General features: G+C 34.9%; 1 protein-coding gene across 1 annotated transcript in view; it reads left to right on the top strand.

The window, feature by feature from the left end:
- AHR (aryl hydrocarbon receptor) overlaps positions 1–14,739 on the top strand; it is a 48,519-nt gene that overhangs the window by 10,599 nt on the left and 23,181 nt on the right. Inside the window, exon 2 of the mRNA XM_065884394.1 lies at positions 156–343. Coding sequence (XP_065740466.1) covers positions 156–343 — 188 coding nt within the window. The remainder of the gene's footprint in view (positions 1–155; positions 344–14,739) is intronic.

Below are 14,739 nucleotides of genomic sequence, written 5' to 3'. Positions count from 1 at the left end.
TATGAAGGGAGCAGTTTGAAAGGATTTATGTAAACTTGAAGTAGATTTTAGATGTTTGTTTTGTTAGAAAAATAGTTGAGGAGATGTTATAATGTGATCAAAATTTTTTCTTTATAGATTTTAATGTATTTTATGGAATTTTGTTTGTTTTTCAGTGTCAAGCCAGTCCCAGCTGAAGGAATCAAGTCGAATCCTTCAAAGCGGCATAGAGACCGACTTAATACGGAATTGGACCGTTTGGCCAGCCTGCTGCCTTTTCCACAAGATGTTGTTAATAAGCTGGACAAACTTTCAGTTCTTAGGCTCAGTGTCAGTTATCTAAGAGCCAAGAGCTTCTTTGATGGTAAGACAGAAGGGTTTAATTTTTCTACAGTCGCTTACAAAATACTTACGTTGAATACAGCTGTTTCTGCTTCTGTGTTGAAAAGTGCAAAAATTAGCCTTACGTGAAAAAGTTCTGTTTATTGCTGGATAGTAAAACTTAGGTAGCAAAGCCAAATTTTTAATATTTCTGAAATCAGTTTTCCAGATTGATTCATCAAACATATGCTTCCACTTAAATAATATGTGGTGTCATTCTTTGAAAATAGTAACACTCATATTAAGAAGGACACTTTCTGGTTCTTCTCCTTTCTACTCAATTTTTTAAGGTCTTTTTTTTTTTACTGGAAAGAATAAAACACATATTAACTACTATGATATATTTTTGCTGGATTTCCTTCAATATGTTTCACAGATACATCATTTTGTTTATCCTTTCAAAGTTATACTTCTACTGCTTTATATTAACTATATGTGCTCCAGGAAAATGTAATTAAAAATTTTTTTCCATTGGAAAGAGCATTTTGTCACTGGAGTCAGTAGAGTTGGATTTCAGTCTCCATTGTGCCACTGACAACTATTTGACTTGAACATGTTAGCATCAGTTTACTCTGCTTTAAGCTAGGGAGTCATAAATTATTTTAAATGGAAGTTTTTGTTTGAAAATAATGCTTCAGTGTGTCTTCTCATGTAAAATAATTCCTCGATTTCTCTTTTGGTCTGTTTATATGTCAGAAATAGATTTTTTAGGAACTGCTCCGTCTTTTAAATATACCATGTCATTTTACCCATAGTAGTAAAGAATTAATGATAAAATCTCGGTGACATGTCAGTGCTCTTAAACTTTAACGTGCTCATAAATCACATAGGGACCCTGATAAGGCGAAGGTTCTTATTCAGTAGGTTTTGGTGTCACCAGAGATTTTGCTCTTCTTACTAACTGTCAGATGATGCTGCTACTGCTGCCCTTGACATATTTACAGATACTTGAATTTGCGGTTTGTGTGTAGAATATTGCAGAACAGTTACTTCCCTGTAGGTCTATGTTTAGATGGTTTGCTGTGTTTAGTCTGAGCGTCTTTTTTATTTATTGGTTTGTTTGCATGCTGTATGTTCTTCATTTTGGATTAAAAATTATACAGTTTTTTTTTTAGGTGAGAAATTCTTTTATCATATTTAGAGTCAAAATATCCCTTAAAATATTTGCATTTTACAATAAAAAGGATAGCAAAACACAAGATCATGTACGAGCTTAAGTCTTCAAGTTTTTGAAGAGCCAAAAAGGAAAAGGAGAATAATGGACTACCACAAAGCTGTAGTACAGTAATAAATGCCTTCAGTGACTGCAGACTAAAGCAATAGATGTACTCCTTGGGTTTCTGATTCTTGGTCAAAAACTGCTCGACTAAATGATTAATATAATCCAGTTACGAAATTGCTTGGCTTTTTGTTGCTCCTACCCTGAGAAAACCATAATTCAAGAAGAGTCATGTACCACACTGTTCATTGCAGCTCTATTTACAATAGCTGGGACATGGAAGCAGCCTAAGTGTCCATCGACAGATGAATGGATAAAGAAGATGTGGCACATATATACAATGGAATATTACTCAGCTATACAAAGAAACGAAATTGAGTTATTTGTAGTGAGGTGGATGGACCTAGAGACTGTCATACAGAGTGGAGTAAGTCAGAAAGAGAAAAACAAATACCATATGCTAACACATATATATGGAATCTAGAAAAAAAAAAAAAAAGGTTCTGAAGAACCTAGGGGCAGGACAGGAATAAAGACGCAGACGTAGAGAATGGACTTGAGGACACAGGGAGGGGAAGGGGAAGCTGGGATGAAGTGAGAGAGTGGCATGGACATATATACACTACCAAATGTAAAATAGCTAGTGGGAAGCAGCCATATAGCACAGGGAGATCAGCTTGGTGCTTTGTGACCACCTATAGGGGTGGGATAGGGAGGGTGGGAGGCAGATGCAAGAGGAAGGGGATATGGGGATATATGTATATGTATAGCTGATTCAGTTTGTTATAAAGCAGAAACTAACACACCATTTTAAAGCAATTATACTCCAATAAAGATGTTTTTAAAAAATTGTATAGTTTAACCATTGTGATCTGGGCAATATACACTGATTTGAGGATAATAACTTCAGGGAAGTTAAGTATTCATAGTAGACGCTTATGTTTTCTCTGATCTATATAAAAAGCCTTTGAATTTTCAATCTTCATGTATACCAGACCCTTCATCTTCTAGGTGAGTCACGTGATGTTCAGTGGTGTGTGTGTGTGTGTGTGTGTGTGTGTGTGTGTGTATGTATGTGTATGTATCAGCTGTATATTTATTTTGTCATCGGGCTAGAACTAGGTTTCCACATTCCCTCTGTTGTTTTTGTTGACCATATCTCAGTTACTTCTCTTTTCTGGGAACCATATATATATAGCAAAATCCTGAGAACTTTTCCCTAGATCTGTGATTCTCAAAGTATAGACCCTAGACAGTCAGCATTAATGTCACCTGGCCGTTTGTTAGAAATGCCAAATCTTGGGCCCTACCCTAGACCAATGGAATCATACACTCTGATGGTGTGGCAAGTTTGGGAGCCCCCGTTGTAGATTGTAACCCCAAGGTCAATCCCAGCTTCTTGGGATGCAATCCTGATCTTCAGCATTTATTCATATGCTGTGCTGTTTGACCTTATGATGGAGGGTTCCGTGACATGTAAGATGTGGTCTCTGTCCTTAGAGGGTTTATAGTCGAGAAGCCAGGGAGGCACTATTCCTTGACTCTGGTTAAGATGTATTGACATGATCATTTTGCCTTTTCGTTTCCTGCTGCTTTATAATGGGAAATCAAATTATATGTTAAAAAGAGAAAAAAAATGTATGGGTTTTTCCCTGTTTAGAAGCAGTGGAGTAGAATTGAAGCTGCTTGGAGAATAGCTAGTGTGCCATTTCAGTATTAACATACTTACTGCTTTCTAGGCTGTCTCTGTGTGTGTGAGTATGTGTATATGCTTACACACATGCATACACATACATTAATATATGTATATTTAATGTAAAAAGCAGTCTCCCTCTCTCTCTCTGTCTCTCTCTCTGTCTCTCTCTCTCTCTCTCTCTCTCTGTCTCTCTCTGTCTCTCTCTGTCTCTCTCTCTATATATATATATTTCATGAATAGATGTGTATCCTGTTCAATACCTCAAGTAAAAGCGATTCCCAAATCTACCTTATAAAGAATGTCATAGTGTAGCGGGGCTCATTGTGGCATTCTCACTTGTTAAAAAGTATTTTCTTGGCTTTTCATTAATAAGTTTATTTTTTATTCTGGCTCAGTGTATTCGACAGTAAGATCTTATTACCCTATTTGTGTCATTCCTTCATCACTTATCTTTTTTTTTAACATGTTTATTGGATTATAATTGCTTTACAATGTTGTGTTAGTTACTGCTGTATAACAAAGTGAATCAGCTATATGTATACATATATCCCCATATCCCCTCCCGCTTGTGTCTCTCTCCCACCCTCCCTATCCCACCCCTCTAGGAGGACACAGAGCACCGAGCTGATCTCCCTGTGCTCTGCAGCTGCTTCCCACTAGCTATCTGTTTTACATTTGGTAGTGTATATATGTCCATGCCACTCTCTCACTTCGTCCCAGCTTACCTTCCCCCTCCACATGTCCTCAAGTCCATTCTCTACGTCTGCGTCTTTATTCCTGTCCTGCCCCTAGGTTCTTCAGAACCATTTTTTTTTTTTTTTAGATTCCATATATATGTGTTAGCATACGGTATTTGTTTTTCTCTTTCTGACTTACTTCACTCTCTATGACTGACTCTGGGTCCATCCACCTCACTATAAATAACTCAATTTCATTTCTTATGGCTGAGTAGTATTCCATTGTATATATGTGCCACATCTTCTTTATCCATTCATCTGTCGATGGACACTTAGGTTGCTTCTATGTCCTGGCTATCGTAAATAGTGCTGCAATGAACATTGTGGTACGTGACTCTTATTGAATTACGGTTTTCTCAGGGTATATGCCCAGTAGTGGGATTGCTGGGTGGTATTATCTTTAATTTTAGGTCCTTTGAATTACTGGTTTTTATACTTTAGTATGCATCAGCATAACCTCGAAAGCCTGTTAAAATGCACATTCTAGGACATGCTCTTTTTATGCTGATTCTTTGTAGGTTTATGTAGAACCCAGGAATCTGTATTTTTACAAGCATTCTAGATAAGTCTGAGGCAGTGATTTAACCTGGTTTTGATTATGTCCTGAATTATTAAAAGAAATTTTTTTCTTTGCCTTTAGAAAGACAAATCCAAATGTACAAAGTTTTAGAAAGACTATAAGTGTGATTTCAGGGTAGTGTGTATTCTAAGCAGTTTTGTAGGGTTGTTCAGTACAGGGACAGAGTTTGATGGAAGATGAGGGAAATAATGTGTGAAAAATCCCAAAGTCTTCCCCAGACCACCAGTTATCTAGGAAGGCAATGCAATATTTTGAAAAAACACAGAATAAAATTTGCACGTAATTCTTAGGACCTGAACAAGTACTAAATGCAAATGAGGAGACTTGGAGCAGGCGGACAGTGATTAGGATTTTTGTGTGCGGTTAAAACCACTCTCCCACTATTAGGGAAAGAGTAGAGCGAAGTGAAGGGAAGCTCTAAGTGAATAACAGGATGCAAACAGGGGGTGTGTGAATTCCTGCGGAAAGAACAATATAAACGAGTAATCATACAATCTTGTTAGAAAGGAAACTCAAGTTTTACTGTAACAATAGATATTTTTCCAAGAAAATACATCTATTTATTGTGAGTTTAAATAATCCAGCTTGGATGGGATCTTCTTAAACTTTGGAGCCATGACTACTAAGACTGTCTGAAAAGCAGCACTTAAGTTTCAAGTACAACATTAATCTTTATCCATTTCTAATTAATCAAAACATTCTAAAATATAACTTTGAAGTACTTGAACAAGACTCAGTCATTATGGTAAAGTTAGAAGGTGTTTCTTTGACATAATTAAACTGAAATCATTTTTTAATACATTTTGTAATTCAAGATTGTGCTGTATTCTAAATAGTGTGCACTGTGCTGAATTCATGAAGAAGAAAAAGAGGGGAAAAAAGGCTTCTGCCCTCTAATAGCTCAAGGTCGAGTATCTCAGAAACTGTGACAAATACTGTATGTGAAATCCTTTAAAAATGTGCACATTAAATATTTATAATGCAACATTTAGGGAGCATTTACAAGGGAGGGAAAAGGATTAGAAGTTTCACTAGTTATTAGTTTTGGTTTCAACTGAGGAACAGTGGGAACCTTTGAACGTTTAATCCTTGAAAACTCTTGAACTATATGTATTCTAGACAGTAAAGCTCAGAGAATTGTTTTTCAGTTTGTACACTCTTTATTTTACAGATGATGAAGCAATGATTATAAAATTTTCATTTTCATAATATGCTGCTTTTTTGGTGCACTTAAATATGCCATTTATTGCCATTTTTCTAACTAGAATGGAAGGTCCTTGAGAATATTATCAATATGTTTACTCTTACACCTTAAACACTTAGGACAATGCCTGCCCCAGAGGGAGCCCTCAGTAATTATTTATTAACTTAATTGTATTAACATATCTGAAAAGCAATGTGGAAATTCTAAATTATATACTTAGAAATATGGCTCTAGGGCTTAGTTTTTGACGTTAATATTTTGCTATTTCCAAATAAGCTTTCTGTTAATAGCCAATTATAATTATTGGTTCTATCAATTATATTCTTTATTTCTAAATGTACAAATGCAAGGAATGTTTGTTTTAAGGAATCAGAGCAGTAAGGAATTTTTTACATGGCTTTTAATTAATTGATTGGCTGGATCATACAGTGAAACGTGTAGACGTGTTTAAGGATTCAGTCTTCTTTGAACTAACTGTATCACTGTGCCCTTTCTTGGTGCTTTCAGTACTGCCCCTTACGTTCTTGTGCCATCCGCTTTGCTCCTTTGCCTTCACTTTGTGTTCATTATCTTGTTCCTGGGCCTATGGTCGTTTTCTTCTTTGCTGCATGTTCCTGTTGTATTAATACTTCCCAGTCGTCTGGCAGTCTTGGTGTGTTTTTCAGTTTTGTCAGCGTAGATAGGATGGACAAATAGGTCTCTGGATTTAAAGGAAAAAAATCACTCTTTGTAAATTTGATAGATTAAAAATTCCAGAATAAGGTGCTACTTTATTTTTAATTTCTGCACAATGGACACATTTAAATATGTTTAAGGATTAATAACAATGATATATTAATAATAGATTAATTGAAATTATAGAAGGTGTTTAAGTTCTATTCAGTTTCCTCAGTAACATGGTTCTTCTGTGTTACCTTCTATTCTTCCCTGCTTATTTTAACTGTTTAAAGACTTTTCTAAATTATGTATCTTTGAAGTACTTCTGTAGTGTCTTTTGTATTTTTAGGAAACAAATTTTAAAAATTCAAAATTGCTATCTTCTCGTGTTGGTAATTAAACATAGTAAAGTACAAATTTTGCATCTTGATAGATTAAATCAAAGTTGAGGGGAGCCTGAAGACAGAAAATGACGAAGTGGAGCTATGACCTGGCAAGTCAGTGTGGACTTAGGTCTTGGAAATATAGACTGAAAGCCTAAAATCTTTAACATCACGTTCACGCTTTTTCATCAAATTTCAAATTGTTAAAATTAAACTATCCCCTTCTAATTTAAAAAGAAAAGTAGAGAATAAAAAGAAGACCCCAGTCATAAAATGAGTTTTAGACTCACATATCATGTTACCTTTGAGATGGAAAAGATTTAATAAGTTTAAATTACTAAATGACTATGAGCAATCATAGTTTATTAAGAGAGACTTAGATTTGGGTGGTTATACATAACCCAGTCTTTGAAATTGGTCGATGTGAAAGGAAAGGGTTGTTTCCTCCTATATTGTGTCTCTTAATGCCAGGGTCAAACAGTGGACATTGTGCTTGTTAACCACTCTGAATCAGTATGGTAATGTTTTATTCCTAGCAAAAGTAATTTCAACATGTAAAAATTTTGAATTAGATTTCATTATCAGTTTTAAAAATATTCATCATCGTGTAACAGGATTGTTTAAATTATTCTACTTTTCGACAGCAATCCCCCAAATTGATGAGAATGACTAATCCACGTTCTTTGTTGAGACACAGATACCTAATGAGGTAAAAAGGGCAGAAAAGTTTTCTTTCTTTGAGGTAATAGTAAATGTCAAGGGCATGTAGTATTTGTTAATTCTGTAAAATACTCATGGTAGTTATTATACCATTAAAATAGGGTCATTAACTGTGAAATCTTTTGCATCCTTCATTAATCTCAGTCATGAGTTACTCTTTATGACATCTCTGTAACTGAGATGTGCAAATTTAATTTGTGGAAAGGAAAACTAATAAACAAAAAAAAAAGGTGATTTTTGTGTGGGCTGCGTTAAGCCTGACAGAGGTGAGCTTGAGGATCTGAGTTTCTAATTCCAAAGTTCTGCATTTGCAACTGTCATAGGGAATAGTTTTCTGGTTATTTTTAAAACTAGGCAGTGTAGGGGCAATGAGTCATGAATCATTATAAAATGGTGATTATTTTAAGCATGTATTAAGTGTAAATATCTTACGTATTGGAGTATTTTAAATTCACCAAGTCTAAAAATGCTGTGAGAGGAGAGGATGGTGAGAGTTTACGTGATGATCTAAAATTTATTCAACCTCATTGTTTACCATGGATCTTTTTTGACTTTATTTTACATTAAAAATTATATGTGCTCTTTTCTTGGTCTTCCTTTTGTAGATACTTTAACAGTTCATTTCCAGTTCATTAGGTTTTCAAAAAAGAGCTATTGTGTTTATTCATCTTCAGCTTGTGTGTTTCTCTGGATTTCAGAGCATTATCTTGAAAAACAAATATATATGCATGTATATATAAGAAGAATGAGCTTGAACAAGCAGTAAAAATGAATTAAATAAAAAGCCTTTTTAAGGGTTGATGTTTTATAAAGTTTAAGGCGTTTGTATGTGCACTTTTTTTTACATTCACGGTTGGGGTACTAATTTTATCTGCTTCTTTTGTTTTTTTAATTACTATGTGTCAAGTAATTTACAAAACTTGCAGTATCGCAGCAGTTGTGATTTCTGAATCCTAGAAATGTCCAAAGTAGGTTTGTTTGCCTAAAAGATCAGCACATTTGAAATCATCAAATAGTGTTGAGTGTCATTAACCCATGGTGTTATCCATTTTAGATGGTAATTTAGCTATGTGTTTTTTTCCAGAATTTACATTTGAAAACATGAAACTCTCCTAACATTCATGATACCTTCCGTAACTAAAACTGTTAAGATTTAGAGATTCTTTTAAATTTTAATTTATGGACTTAATATAATCAAATCCATGCAGATTGAAACATGGATGGATGAAAAGAATGGTAGGACATTCTTATTGAGTCAGGGTATTGTGGTATTCAGATCCTGGCTTTTATAGTTAATAATATGGCCTCTTTGGATCAGGAATTTAATCTCTTTTCCTCAGATATCCGAACTTACAGCAGAAGAGTCAAATTCTATGAATAAGTAAAGTGAAAAAATAATTTTATGATATTTTATATAGGATACTTTTATCTCTGAGTGTTTTCCTTTGCTTTGACAAGTATTTTTTTAAAAACAGTGACAAATATATAACAGTTTCAAACTGAACCTACGCTCATTATATCCTTTATTATATATTTTGCTTCTCCCTTGTCTCTTTTACATTTACTGCTTTAATAGGTTTTCTCTTTGATCATTTCCTAGTGTTATATGACTCTAGGATCCTTGATCCTTAATTGCTTGGCCATGAACAGTTCCAGTTGGTCATAAATTTATGAGCTTAGCTTTCTTTTTTAAACAGAGATTACCATTGGGGGAATATTAAAGCCAGCCAACTTTCAGCAGTTTTCTCTCTTTTTTTTTTTTCCCCAGGACAGATTTTAAATGTCTCTAGTTAAATTGTTTGACTTTTTGTGAGTCTTTGCTGATCTGGTTAATGGAAATATACATTTGCCATGTTATAGTGTTTTAGAAACTATTTTCACATGTAATATAAAATTAATCACTTGAGGGTCTGTAATAAAACACATTTATATTACCACTAATCATTTTTATTTAGTAATTTATGTGTTATTTTTTAATCCTGCTCTTACAGCTTTTTGACTTTTTAATCAATCATTTTTAATCAGTAGCTCAAATTCATTTATTTGTTTGTAGCTGGAGATTTCGATTTTGGAGTCATCATAATGTCATTGGAATAGTATTTTAAACTATGAAAGTGAATAAAGTATTCCTGGGGAAAGCATATAGAATAAGAGGGAAAATACCAAAGATGAAATGCTTTAAGGATGGGCAGAGATAGAGGAAAGCACATCTCTGTGTGTGGAATACGAAACTGTGCTATGGTGATAATGAGTTTGCTCAAAGATGACTTCATTTGTCAAGTTCTTAAAGGGGCAAAGAGAGAATTGCACGTGAAAGTGTAAACTAAAGTGAAATTAAAGTCTGCAGAAAAATAATAATACTAGAGGAGGTAATTTCTGATTCTTGGTTGTCCATAGAAGACATAAAGCCATTCAGGTGTCAGCAGTGGGAGGTTGAGACAGTCAAATTGGATCAACTTAATGAACCTAGAATTGTCTGTATCGAATTCTTCTAGCCTTAAATTTGCCACATGATGTGGGAGTCCCTTCATGGTCAGTTTTACAGAATATTCTGTTGCCTCCTGCATTTTTGACAGTGTCTAGTTTCAAGTGTCTAGTCTCTGTGTTACAGAGGCAGCTTCCCTCTCTTTGTCCTGGCCCAGTAGAGGGAGACTTTGTCATGTAAGGGGCGCACCAGCAGGCAGGGGATATGGGGGTCGTTCGGTTACTAACCCTGTGGCTTTAGATTAGACCTTTGTCATCACTGTTCCACAGTCTTCATCTTCTCAGCATGGACAGTAAGAATGCTTGCCTGCCTGATGTTTTAAGTGTGTAGTGGGTTTATCCTAAAAAGTAAGATCTTTGTGAACCACAGTTATAAAATTTAAATTGTATACAGTTGACCCTTGAACAACACAAGGGTTAGTCGAAAATTGGCATATAACTTTACAGTCGGCTTTCCATATCTATGGTTCCTCTATCTCCAAAGTTCTGCATCCGTGGATTCAACCAATCACGATCATGTAGTGCTGTACTATTTACTGGAAAGAACCCACATGTAAGTGGACCTGCCCAGTTCAAACCCCATGTTTTTCACAAGTCAACTGTACATACAGAATTTTTTGTTGTTGCCCTGTGTTTCAGTAGTAAATTATGTGGTTCTACTTTCATCTTTATAAAATTGGGATTAGAATTACCTCCTGAAGACATACTAATAATGAACTCTTTAAGCAGAGGAAAGATAATTTTAGAAAGTATGAAGGAATGAGATCCAGAACATGTGTGTTATTTCCTAAATCCTGATTTTCTAAGTCACTAGTTCTCAAAATGTGATACCTGCCCCTCTGCATCACTTGGGAACTTGTTAGTAATGCAGACTGTGGGGCCCCATCCTAGACCTACTGAGTCAGAAATTCTAGAGGGTGGAGTCCAGCAATGTGTTTCAGTAGCCTTCCAGATGATTCTAATGCCTATGAAAGTTTGAGAATCACTGCTCTGGCTGATTAAATTTTCCTACTTAGAATGCAGTTTTAATTCCACTCTTATTTATGTGGAAAGCTAAATGCAACTCATTCCCCACTGAAAAGGTAAATTAATTGCTCTAGTTGGTTTCATTAATTCAGAGACCTAACATATCGTTACAGTAGAATCGCATGTAACTAAACGTAAAACTGGAAAAATGTTGAGTAACATCTTTGGAAGTTAGTTTCCATTTAATCGAGAGTGAGAATAGATCTAACTTTTAAGGATTTTTGCAGCTTTAGAATGATGTGTTTCTTTAGATTTGCTGAAAAGACAGTAACCGCCAGTTATGCAACCTACATTCATTCATAAAGATATAAACTAACATGTGCCTTTTTAAAACCTGAATTTACTTTTTTTCTGCCTTGGTGAGTAGAAACTTCTAGGCAGAAAAAAATCTGTGAACATCATCAGAAAGCACTGAACTGTGTACACCTAATCTTTGTCTCCTGAAAACTTAGAATATAACATAGTTTTTTAAAAAAAATTTCAGTTTCTTCCTTCTTTCCCTCAAAAGGACAATGCTTCACTTACCAAACAAACAAACAAACAAACTTGATGTTACTGAAGTGAAATATCTATCTATTACCTCAAAGGATCTAGAAGGAACTCACTTTAGGTACACTTATATATGATCGGAAATTATTTGTAAATACTCATCCGTACTAGACTGGGGATGTTTTCCTTATATTCAAGAAATACTACATTACTTAACCCTTTCTAATTTATAGACGTAGTTGGTTGAATTTCATAATAGGTGATAGCTTTGCTCTCTTTTATGCTTATATGAATGTGGGAATGGAATTTAACTTTTCCTACCAGAAGTAATAAAGGGGGATGAGAAACATTATTGTAAAATAAATTGAATTTATGTCAACAATTAGAGATTAAAAAGGCTTATGCTTTTTCCTGGCAAGACATTTACCATGTCATCTTTCTGTTTAAATGCCAACTACAGTAACAAAATACAAAGTATAGTTTACCACATGCCAATATTTGTTCCCCGTGAATTTCTCTCTTGAGAAATTCAGAGCATGTTTTTTGAAGAGGAAATATTTGGCTTGTAGGGAGAAATGGAAATCTGAGCTTAGATGTATAAGGAAGGAAAGTGCCATATTAGGAAACATGGATATGATTAAATGCATGTGGGAATAAGACTTGAATATGGGAAAAAGACTTGAATCAGTTGGTAATAATTATATGGATAATATTACAATCTGATAATGCTGTGATATATTTACACTCTAAATTCCATTATCAATTAAATTCTTGTTTAATTGCATCATTGATCTCTCAAAGAACAAAGAGTGGAAATATTTTGACAGTTTATTATCTTCATATTCCGCTGAATGCTGAAAGTCAGAGCCTTACACTTTGGAAGGTGTAAGCCTTACACTTTGCACATGTGGGGAGGATTTTAACAAATGTCTCTTCAGTACGGCCAGTGTTTCCCGAGTAGCAGAACTGGCTTATGACTTACTTTCAGATATTATATTTTGTTTCTGTGAACTGCCATGTATTTAATTCCAGGGGTGTAATGATCAAAGTGTCTTCTGTATCTGATGATGCATGTAATTTTTATAACAATTTACAAGTTTGAAGTACCTTCAGATTACTGTTGCACAGTCATCATAGCAGTCCTGTTAGACACTCATTAATGCTCCCTGTTTAGAGATGAGAAAACACTCAATTATCCCTAGTTTGCAACTTTTAGTGTCAGCTTCCATAATGGTTTGAGGGTGTGTAAACTCACCATATAGCCCATTTTCTCCATCCTTGACTGTCAGTTATAGATTCAGGCATTAACCCAGGTACTCTACATGTTATTTTAGCTCTCACAAGAATTTGTCTCCAGAGGTATCACTGTCCTAATTTAAAGATGAGGAAACTAAAGGTCAAAGGTGGTTAGCATGGCAGAGAAGTCTGGTAGGTGATTAATAATAGCTCATGCAATTAGGATTAGGCTACCTGGGTTCTTATCTAGGCTCTACCACTTAAAGCTAGAACCTTGGGAAAGTTTCCTAACCTCCTTAAGTCTCAGTTTCCTAATCTACTGAAAGGACAGTAAGGCCAGTTCCATAGAACTCTTATGAAGATTAAATAAGCAAGCCGTAATACATGGAGACTGCCTGGCATACAATGTGGGCTCTAAGTATCACATATTATTATGAAGGAAATTATTTAAGGCCACTCAGATGGTAGGAAGTCGTATCCCCACATCATCTTCTTACTCTTTTATTGCTTTCTGATCAGGGCAAGAAATGTATATGTGAAAGTGAGTAGTATTAATTAATACATCTTCCAGTAACTTTAAGAAGGGAGAGGTGGTAGGTATGAGATCAAGAAGTAGAGGACAAACTTCATGGAAAGGCAAAAATTACATAGTTTGGGTCAGGTGGCTAGGACATAAAATAAGTTTTCTAAAAAGTCATAGTAGTATTTTTTAGATGAGAATGGGAAGGGAGTGCACCCTTCCTCGACTCCTCTTTGCACAATATTTACTTGAATTCTTAACTGATTAATTATTAGCCTTAAACAAGAGAGCAACAGAAATACTTGTTTGCTTGTTTTTGGAAGAACCCTCCAGTGGTCCTTCCCCCAAATGCATTTACCACTTTTCCTACTTAAGCAGTAGTTATACATACGTATTAAACATTGTCCCTCTAGCATTTAGAATTGTAAGCATTGTTGTTTAGAAAGAATTTATTCTTTTTCAAGTTCCTCTAATACTTTAATTAAATTCCATCCTGGTACTTAATATTTTTGACATTCTTTACCAGTATTTTTGACATTCTTTTCTAGTTCTTCATTTCCATAGCTTACATGCCCTACTTAAAGGCAGAGTCTGTCTAATGTCTAATTACATTGGCTAATATCCCCAATACAAGACCAGAAACAAATTGTAAGTTACTGAGATGAATGGCCTCTTTCATTTCTTATTCAGCTTCTCAGTGGTCCAATAACTGTAGTGGGAACTGACATCATTCCACTGATTAAAAGTTAACTTTAAAAGATTCCTAATAAGAAAATTTAGACATTGTAAATTTGACACAATTAATATCTATCCATTTTTAGGATGACTTTGCTTCTTTCATAATGTCAGGGTTTGGGTATTGTTGTTTTCTTTCTAATAGCAAATCTTATTGATATTTGGTATAACTCTTAAATTGTGCCTCGTACTGGAACTTTTGGGAAAGTAGGAGAGTGTAGTTAACCCTTACATTGTGAGGTTTTAATGCGTTCAAGCAAATGTGGCCACTGGAAAGCAAGGAACAACAAATCTGTCCTTTACCTTTCAACGAGAAAAGACTAAGCCTTTCCTTTGGTCTTGGTTAACTGTTAGATCAGTTAATTTACCTCAAACTATATTTTGGCCTAAAGAAATCTGTTCTGTGGCCTTTTGGAATTGTTATATTCAGAGGCCACGTTTTTGGCTTCTTCTTTCAAAGAGATATACTTCAAGTTCTGCAAAGGCAAGGACTTGGCATAAGAGTCCAGTGTGACACATGCATTGCTGGTTTACCAGAAAATATGCTTCACACATGAAAATGTTTTATATGTGATGCTTTGCTCAAACTGAGAGAAAAATCTGGTTATTAACATATCTCCAGCTTATCACTGAGCCAGATTATCCTTAACGCTTAAAAATCCAATGAAATAAGAAATCTTCAAAGGAACGCCA

This window comes from Phocoena phocoena, chromosome 9 (genome assembly GCF_963924675.1).
Source record: "Phocoena phocoena chromosome 9, mPhoPho1.1, whole genome shotgun sequence".
NCBI classification, from domain to species: Eukaryota; Metazoa; Chordata; class Mammalia; order Artiodactyla; family Phocoenidae; genus Phocoena; species Phocoena phocoena.
This window is presented reverse-complemented; position numbering and strand designations above follow the sequence as displayed.